The 10,201-nt window shown below is 37.5% G+C and overlaps 1 protein-coding gene across 8 annotated transcripts in view; it reads left to right on the top strand.

Annotated features, from left to right (window-relative positions):
- The window catches only part of ARL13B (ADP ribosylation factor like GTPase 13B), a 53,649-nt gene that overhangs the window by 7,498 nt on the left and 35,950 nt on the right, over positions 1-10,201 (top strand). For all 8 annotated transcript variants that reach the window (XR_003255218.1, XM_026075981.1, XM_026075982.1 and 5 more), the window contains exon 5: positions 3,628-3,877. Coding sequence is in view for 7 of the 8 variants with exons in the window: in XM_026075981.1 (XP_025931766.1) it covers positions 3,628-3,877 (250 nt within the window). In the remaining variant the exon portion in view is untranslated. The remainder of the gene's footprint in view (positions 1-3,627; positions 3,878-10,201) is intronic.

Raw genomic sequence — 10,201 nt, 5'->3', positions numbered from 1 at the left:
TACAAAGATGATTAGGGGACTGGAGCATCTCTCTTATGAGGAAAGRCTGAGAGAGCTGGGCCTGTTTAGCCTGGAGAAGAGAAGGCTGAGAGGAGATCTTATCAATGTGTACAAGTATCTGAAGGGAGGGTGTCGAGAGGATGGGGCCAGACTCTTTTCAGTGGTGCCCAGCGACAGGACGTGAGGCAACGGGCACAAACTGAAACACAGACAATTCCATCTGAACATGAGGAAAAACTTCTCGTTTTTCCTCCGGTGATGGAGCACTGGACCAGGTTGCCCGGAGAGGTTGCAGAGTCTCCTTCTCTGGAAATATTCAAAACTCGCCTGGACGCAATCCTGTGCAATGTGCTGTAGGTGACCCTGCTTGAGCAGGGGGGTTGGACTTAGACGATCTCCAGAGGTCCCTTCCAACCTCAGCCATTCTGTGATTCTGTGGTGTTCTGCTTTAAAAGTCTAGAGTCTAAGAGTAGCAAAAGTGAACATATCACAGGCCCCATTGTGTGAAGACCTACAGATGAGTTAAAAACTAAGGGGTCTCACTGTGGAAACATAAAGATCCTAGTGTTGGGATTCTAATTCTTGATATCTGGCAGGTTATGCTAGGGTGGTTTAAAAAACAGGTGCCCCCAGTAGTGCACTTTATGTACAGGAAAAGCAACAGAGTAAGCTCTGTGTTTGCTCATTGGCCACTGCAGTTAACATCATGTTGAACTAATGTGGTCTGAAATCAGAGGTAGTTTCACCCGCCGGCAGCAGTTGAGGAGCAAAGTTGTTACCACTCTTTTGCACGTTTTTCAAGAGTAATAGCCAATGCACACAGGCCAGGTGGATAGTGTGGAGGGAACTGCCTCTTAAGTCATTCTAGCAAGCACCATTAGAGCCCTTAGTCCACTGAGACAGAAAAAGTTAGGAGGCGGAGGTGTCTAATTATCTTGCAAACTTGAAGAGAAAGTGTTCAGAGTGTCTTGGTCCTTGTGTGCCTTGAATTGACCACTGTATCGTTGAGTGTGCAGGACACTCATTTGTAGCAAATGTGCTCCTGGTAAGGGTTCATTTTTGGATTTCATTGGCATCATAGCATGTTTTTAGGCTGGAGAAAATTTTTTTCAATAGTTCAATAAATAGCTGAAGGAACATTCTAACACTTTAACTACAAAGCAACTGATGGAGAAGGAGGGCTTGTAAGTGACAGAAGATATAGGAAAAAACTCTATAAGCTGTAGACGACATTCTAATTCATAATTAGTTTGAAGTAATGCAGTGATACAAAATCTCTCTTCTGGTCAATGAGGTATTTCACTTCCTAGCATTAGAAGAAATCAATGGACCTGATTTTTGTGCAGAAATTGCTTTTGGATGACCATCCAGTAATGTGCATACATTGGGAAACTGTATATAAGATCGATGTTGTAAGTATGTATAATTAGGAAAAGATCCCAGAGAAGGAAATGCATATGGGTGCACATAACATAAAGGACAGTTCTAATGAATTATATTTTATATCATTGCTTATAATCAGAAAAGCGTGAGCAGTTTTCTATATACTTTCTCCAGCAAGGGATCACTTGACCTTGGAGGGTACTTTGCCTTGTCCCTCTCCAATGACACATGCAAGCAGGACATAATTTGATTGACATGAATCTGGTACTTATAAAAACAAATARTTCACCATGATTTTTTTTTTCTCTGTGAAATTGCAGGAAGTCTTGTGAGATTGCAGGATGTCTTGTGTAACAACAAGAGAGTACTAGGCAGTGTTTTGACAGGTTTAAAAATTGGCACTCCACCTTGACTTATTTATGCTTGTATAAGTTCACTGCCTTGCAAAAGTATGAATAAAGTTATGAATATTCTCCCATTTATATTCCAGAATATTTACCCTGAAAACATGAGTACTTCATTTAGTTTTCCATGGTGTTTCAGGAGGATTTTACTGATTTTTATCAGCTGAAAGTGACAGTTTTTTCTAAAGTTTGCTAGAAGGATGTTCTTTTGGAAAAGTAGGACAAATATCAATATGATATTTCTAATGGGAAATTCCAGGAAAAATTGGTTCTGACTTCTGTGACTGTTTCCTGTGGCTCTGTACCATAGCTTGAGTAGTGTTTGGTCTAGAAAGTAATTTTTTTCTTCTTTTCTTAACAAGGCTTGCAGACCTTCAGTTAGTCTTCAGGGTTGAAAAAAGCTATATATTTAGCTGTGCAACAGCCATACAGCCTATAGGAGGAGACTGCAGTTATGATTAGTGGATTCTAGCAGAAATCTGTTCCAGATGTATTTAGATTCTTAGGACTCCTGAAACCTGGGCAGATCAGCATAGTCACCAAAGTCATACTTGCCAAAATAAATCTGCAGTTACTACAGCAGACTGTGTTTTTACAATGAAGGCTGTTCATTATTTTTGGAAACCTTACAGTACAATAGGAACAAATGTTTCAACAATATCACTGTAAATTCAGCATCTTCAGTAACTGTTCCTTCGGCCCTTAACAAACCCTCGTGTTCTCATTGTTCTCTCTTGCATAAGCACATATGTATGGCTCACAGTGCAAAACGTTTTTCAAAATAAAGTCTGCTTAGTTTTGAAGCTGGAATTTTTCACAAGCAGGTGTCCCCATTCCCTTGCTGGAGTCATGGCTTACATTGTTCTGGCCCAGTCGTCTGTTCTGAATCTCCGTCTCTGGTCGAACAAGGATTCCCACAAAAGCGTGATAGTGACTGGCTGATGGTGACTTAGCTTCCCCATTGCTTTTCAGGTTGCTCTGTGCTTTTAACCATGCCTTCAGTTCTCCCTCTCTACAAGCTACATTCTATGTCTGGTTCTCTGACCTTGTACTGCCAAGCTCCATGAAACAGTTGCAGAAATCCAATTAACTCACCCCTGTAGAGACAACTCAGTGGTGTGAGGCAGGTGCAGGGTTTTTTTGCCAGCTGGAAAGGGAGACAGCAAGCAAAAGTGTTAATATACAGCTGCAGCAAAAAGCATTTTGCATGGCAAACTCAAAAAAACAACAACAACAACAACAACAACAAAAAAACCCACAAACAAAAAAGCCCCCAGACATTGAATAAAGGGAATGAAGTAGTTTACACCTCAGAAGAACCTGGTCTCAGACTCTTGAAAAGCTGATCAGGCATTCACTTCATCTCAGCCCTTGGTTTGAACATTTAAAGCRGTTTTGTGTGTACTAAATGTAAGGATTTCTTTTTTGTGGGGGGACGGGGATGAAGAGTAATTTTGGCAGAACATGAGGTACCCCAGATCATAATACTTTAAATGTTTTGTTTGTATTGTTTCTCAAACTTAGATTAATACCACAACAATGTGTTTTTTGTTCAGACTGTTTTTAATCTTTAAAACCACAAYTGATGTGAATTGCAGTTTTTTATTCTTTTTCTTTTCCTGGTGCTCCTATTTAAATGAATGTAAAATAACAAATATTACCTGAGGAGAGGGAAAATGTTAATGTAAAATATGTGGTTAGCAATATGTTGTCACTTAAGGGGGAGTTGCCCCTTGCCTTTGCAACAAAAATTCTGCTACACAAATCACAATGTAAAATCCTCTTTAAATCACTTAAGGAGACTTTTTACTGAAGGTTTTCTTGTTTGAACTCTTGACAGAATCTCCTGAAGATGTAGCTCCGACAGTTGGGTTTTCAAAGATTGACCTTAAACAGGGACGATTTGAAGTCACCATCTTTGATTTAGGAGGTGGAAAACGAATTCGAAACATCTGGAGGAATTACTATGCTGAGTCCTATGGTGTGATATTTGTTGTGGATTCCAGTGACATAGAGAGAATGGAAGAAACAAAGCAAGCCATGATAGAAGTTTTAAACAGCCCTAAGATATCGGGGAAACCCATGTTAGTGTAAGTAATATTAATAAATGTTCTAATAATCTGAAATTTAGTAAACTTTAAGTTTCAATAATCATACTGAAGAAGGATTTATGTATAGTATAAATAAGTATACAGTACTTTGAGAGCATTGTAGTTTTATCACTGAATAATATTACAGTTAGTGTTTTACCGTATTTATGAAATATTTATTTTCTTCCATCTTAATATGATATTAGCCAACAAAGTCTTTTCTTTCCTTCTTCCCTCCTCCTTTCCTTCTTTAGTTGCACATGGTGATATACTAATTAATTCTCTGTCAGACATTAGATCTTTTTATTTAGCCCTTTTCAAGGATGTTTATTTCTCTTATTTTTCAGTAGCAGTGGAAAAATAATAGGGATTTTTTTTTTTTTTAAACTCTTAAGATTTTAGTGTTGCTTCAAATGGTATGATAGGTGAAAGGCTGTGCAAGTTTGGCGTGACAGCTTTGTAAAAAAAAAAAAAAAAGTTGTTACTATTTAGGCCTACATTAATTCTATAAATTGTAATAACTTATATTCTGCAATACTAGTAAACTCTTGGTAATAAATACATCTTGTTCACCTAACACATGGTGGTGCTGCTGATACACGATCAGCAAAATCTCATTAAAGAAAGCTTACTTCAATAGTATTTGGCATTTGCTTTTGCTTCAGTGCATGTGTTTTAATTAAAAAGTTTAAGGTTTCAGAAGATCTAAATTTTTTTTCACAGAACAGCTATAGATTCATAAATTTCTATACTTAAAACTTAGTTTTTGGAAAAYATCATTAATTACAGCATATTTTATTAAATCCAGCTATGAAAAAATTGGYGAGAACAAATTTCCTTTTAAAGCTACAAAATAAAATCTGAAAGTAGCAAATGGTTTATCAGGACGATCTCTTTGTGTGGTGGGCATAAGATTTTCCTAATTCAGTAATTATACAATGTTTCTGTAGTGTCATTAAGAATCTCTGCTTATAGCTAAGAGGAAAGCCCTCTTACTTTTAAGGAGTAATGATGGTGCTCCTTTGAGGTTTGAGGTTGGAGAGTGAAATTGCCTAATCTGTTTTGATCAAATGGAGTGTAGTTCAGAAAGCTAATAGTATCTATGTTGAAAAATAGATTAGATTTTAACTTCCATTGCTGTCTGAATGGTAGTGACATAGGGGAGGCAATAAAATTATCTTACTGCAGGTAGTTTAACTCAGATCTGTTCTTCTGAAAATGAAACTGTGACGGTTGACAACTGTGCAGTGATTCTAAATAAATAGAATTTTTATTTTCATAAAAACCCTCTGTCTTAATGCTGTAATAGAGCTTATGTGGGTGGTTGGTTGTACCTGCGCAGAGGCCACTCACTTCCCTGGGGCTTAATCCTGCTTTTCAATCCATGTCAGTATCTAATCAGAAGGCAGAGTATATTAACTGAATCTAATAGTGACTAAATTAAGTTCATTGATGTTATTGCCTTCAAACTGATTGAGCCTCAAGCCCTCAAACAGAATTTGTTCTTCTAGTGTCCCACTTCTGCAAAGCAATCCTGTAGTTCATAGTCGCATGGTCCCTATATGAGCCTGCATCCTAAGTTATGTATTCTTCAGTGAGATTGTCTTTGTTTCCTGTTTGGTGTCTGTGTTCATCGTGTAGTCACTGCACTCCAGGCATCTACAGATTTCATAAACCCTAGAACTTGCTTCAGTATTTAAGGATATTTTATACTGTGAGGCCTGCAAGTTGTGAAACTAGAGGGCTTGGTCAATAAGTGTGCGATATGGAAATACTGTGCTTAGCAAATGAGATGAAACTGGTTCCATGCACCTTCCATTGCCTGAAGATGACTTTGGGGGGTGTAAATGCATGTCACTCTTACTCACCAAATAAGAGTCCCATTGCGTGTGTGTATGTGTGTGTGTCTATGTATGTGAGGGGAAAAATTTTATTTACTTATTTATTTATATATATGTGTGTGTGTGTGTGTTTTTCCTTAATGAGTCTCTAAAAATGAAAATGTATTAAGAGCAGAATAAAGGAAACAGCAGATTTCCAAAATTGTTGTGAAAGTTCTCCTTTTTTCCCTTTTCTAAGGAGGTTCAGCCTTTTTTTTTTGTTTATTATTTGTGTGTACCTCAGAGAGAAAACATTAGTTTGTTTGGAAAATGTCACTTAATGAGCAATAAATAGTAAGCATAAAAATAAAATAATGAAATAAATAATGATCATAAATAGTAATGTCAAAAACTTGGTGGCCATGTAGCAATAAATTACCTAAAATCTTGCTAAACTTCTAATTAGTGTATTTGGAGTTTGTGCATGCATGTAGGAAGGGCAGTATTTAATACAAACAATGCAGTCACCTCTGAATACTTTAAATTCAGAAAAGCTAGAGTATAATTTATGTAAGTCTCTTCTCTCCTGTGCTCTTACAATGAAAAGCACCATCTATCTCTCTTTTTGGAGAATAGTATTGTAATTTCATGCCTGTTTAGACCCGTGCTCTGTGATCTTCTCACTCCACAAGTGTGTCCCTGTTGTCTGGACTGTTGCTTTGTTCCTCCAGCACTTAAAGGGAACAAGGAGAAGCAGAAAAACAGTTTTAACTTTTACTCTTGTTGTCTATAGGTGCACAAATTTCTTTAGTACGTTATTTGTAGGCTTAAATACAAAACACTAATTTTTTATTAAATAATGTTTATTCAAACTAATAAATGTTTATTAAAAACTAATAAAGGAAAGTAAGTCATAGCTCACCCTCTTTCATTCCTTTGGAGAGTGTTTGCTGAAGAATGATGAAAGTGGTACTGAAATGAAACCAGAACTGAAATAGGTGTTTATACTGGATATTCATGTTTCTTTTTAAGCGTAGATTGAGGTAATGTACCAAGATTTCAACAGTCAGCTCTAAATTTTAGTCTAATGTTATTTATCTTAACTTGTGCTATGTGCAGTATCTTGTACAATGAAATGTATGCAAGTTTACTCTAAAAATGCATGAAAGGCCTTTCTGGATTTCAAAGGCAACAGGAGAACTGCTGTATATGCAGTGTTAGATGTGCCTAAGCCTCCCTGTCCTTTAACCTGCTTTTTTCTTTCTTTGATACACAGCAAAAAGACAATTTCCTTTTTTCTATTTTCTTTTGTGTTTCTGGGCTTTCATCTATCTGGAAAAAATAATTTTGCCAGCTGGATCAAGAGAAATCAAATCTTTATGGCTGGTAGCTAAGATATAGCCTTGAAATATACCACTGTTCAGTACCTTAAGTCTGCCTCTACTTCTTTTTTTTCTTGTTCTTTTCCCTGTTACATTTAACCCTTGTACTCATAGAAGAAAGATTCCAATTATCAGGTTATCAGTACCGTGTTTGTGGCTGTGCTCTGTAACATTTTACATTTTCTTTGTACTAGCTAATAAAGGCTGCACCAGGAAAGAATGATACTGGAGTGGTAGCAATGGTAAGGAGGCAGGAATTTGTCTCTGGACCAGAATTCTAATCTCTCGGAACGTTCCTCTGTGTTTTTAATATAGGTAGTTTTCTCCCTAATCTACCTTTATGTTCATGGACTATCTCATCAGATGTAAAAGCAAAACTTGAAATAGAAATTCCAGTCTATATCAGGTAAATAAAGGCCTACTAGAGCTTTTATCCTGTTTCACTTGCAGAGTTACTGGTGTTCTGAAAATTAGGATTAGAATTCAGGAGAATGCTGTTGAATGTTTTTAGAAAATTAATTATTAAATAATGATTCCGAGAAGGAATAAAACACAATTTGTGTGATTCTGTACTAATGACTAAACACATTTCCTGATATACTCATCTTTTCTTGCATGCTCTGAACTATCTCACTTGTTGGTGAAGTCTTATCCTCCTTCTCCTTTTTTCCTCCATTCAGCATGATTTCTCTGGCTGGGTAAGTGGTAGCACATGCTGCGAGTGGTTGCAGTGCAACACACGAGCTAATTACTCAGCTGTCTGTTGCCTTTCAGAATAGGTGAGGTGAATGAATTAAATCTAGTTTTGGTCTCTCACCTCTACCTGTGTGAAACTGATATCTCTCAGTAGTGCAATTATTGTCAGAGCTAACTGTCCTTGCAAAAATGGTCTAAAAAGATAGTTGAAAATCCCTTTTTCTACTCAGGTAAGCAAATTTTGATGTAATGCATCAGGTAAAATATATATTGAATCATAAAGTTCCTTTATCTACATATATCTCTCCTTTATTTTTCAAGATTAAAAGAAAATTACCCTAATTTAGATAATTGGATGAGGTTTTTCTCATGTAAAAAGATCATGCTGTCTGTAACTGTGGGGTATGCTTCAYGAAAGTAAATTTCTGCTAGTAGCATTTAAATGAAACTGTTCTCCAGCTTTTTTTAAGCTGCTGCAATGTGTGACAGGTTTGTCCACTGCTCTCTATATATTCATTCACTTTCAATATGTTCTCATTTGCTGCTACAGAGATATAGAGTTATTTAAAACCTCAACAACAAAAAACCTCCAAGAACAGGAACAAACAGTAACTTTAACTGTGATGCACTTAATAGTCGCCAAGAAAGACTGGGAGTCTTTGACATGAAGTCCTTATCTAAAGGACATAAATTTAACATTTATTTTTTTTCCATTTGCAAAAGTCATCTCCAAAAAYACAGCTGTGAAACAGCAGAGTAATCATGTGGTAATTTGATTTAATCCTCCCTCCTTTATTTTAATGTTATTTTGGGACTGGGTGTGTTGTTGTTCTTTGGTTGCTGGCACCATGATGAGCCATATTACATGTGTGCTAGCTGACTTGCTTACTCCTTGGAGGGCAGCAGTTGGGTATCTCGCTCTTCCCAGCGTGTGTGTGTGTGTAACAGTGTAATTTGGTCAGGTAGTATGGATGCAGACCATACCAGCTTTGGCTCCTACTGATCAGGACTGGTCTCTAACACTGCATCAGCAGGTCTTGCGCACTATATGCTCTTGTGCTGTGTCTCAAAACTTTAAGTATGTGCCTTCCCCAAGAAAAAGGCTTTCATGAGATATATTGCATCTCTGATTATTTGGGGCACTTTGAATTAAAAAGTCATCTATATTTTATATATATGAAAGTCCCAAGGCCAGAGGGATATGTCATGTGGCCCACAGGAGACTGGGGTCAAGCGCTGTGTAGGGTGGATATGACCAGTCCTCTCCAGAAGCTGTTAACCCTGAGCAGCATAGACAGGAGCCAGCCTGCCCCACTTGATTCAGGAGCCAGGGCTTGCCCTCTGGCATTGTCCACAAAGACACTGTGGTTATAATTTATCACCTAGGTGAGCAGCTAAGTTAATATGCATATTTGGAAGAAGCAGGGTGGGGGAGAATTGGGAGAATAATTTTGGATATATTGTGTAGCTAGGATTGTGAGGTGTGCAGTGAAAGAGTTTTAATCATCATGTATGGAGAGCTGTGCAATTGGATCTGAAGTTCTTTCATGAAATATGTGGAAAATTATCTCCTTGGGAATACTTTAAAATCTTTGAGGTATAAGAGTAGGATCACTTTAAAAACTTGTGTGTTATTATGGGGGGGGGGAAGTGAGGGAGAAAACCCTTTTTATGACTTTTTTTTTTAATGCTGGATTTTCCCCTAAGTATTTTGTTTCTTCTTTTTCCTTGAGAAACAGAACACTTCCCCAGAATACATATATTCTTTTTTTATCTGTCAAAACAAAGAAAGATCTTTTCTGTAAAGTACTGTACATAAGTGGCAATTTATGTCACTTAGTGTCTCCTTAGACATCTGTTGTTCTTCGTCAGCTGTGTGTAGTGCTAGCATTTGCATTCTTCATGATTTTGATACCTAGATACCACCATAAATTACCATGGGTAGAGGGGTCTGGCTTCATCATGAAGAACAGGACCCATTACTAAGGAGTTTGGGATACAGCCTTTGCTGCTGAGTTGGGGTTGGGGTCACTGGCCCTCTCTTCCTTTTGCTGTCTTTTCTCCTGTCCCTATCAATTGTATTATGAAATGCCCTAATCCCATAGTATGCCTGTGTATGTGTGCCTGCTTTTTGTGGGGGAGAAAAAGCAGCACTGCTGGCAGAAGAAAAGTGTAACATGCCTCTTTTCATCCTCCCCAATGAAGGAATGGATTGGGGGTAGTGAGCTTGAGCACTATTCAGGGAGAAGTGGAGTAGAAAAAGAATGGACTGGACTGTGCAGTGTGGGCACAAGATTAGTACAAAGGACGCTGTATTACAGTAATGTCAGGATATAAGAATTTTGGTATTGTCCAATATGACACCTGAGTCAAACTGAATTGGTACAGTGGTATCATTATATTGCCAGCCATGGAGGTTGCAATAC

Source organism: Apteryx rowi, unplaced genomic scaffold (genome assembly GCF_003343035.1).
Source record: "Apteryx rowi isolate R43461 unplaced genomic scaffold, aptRow1 scaffold_418, whole genome shotgun sequence".
Classification (NCBI taxonomy): domain Eukaryota; kingdom Metazoa; phylum Chordata; class Aves; order Apterygiformes; family Apterygidae; genus Apteryx; species Apteryx rowi.
This window is presented reverse-complemented; position numbering and strand designations above follow the sequence as displayed.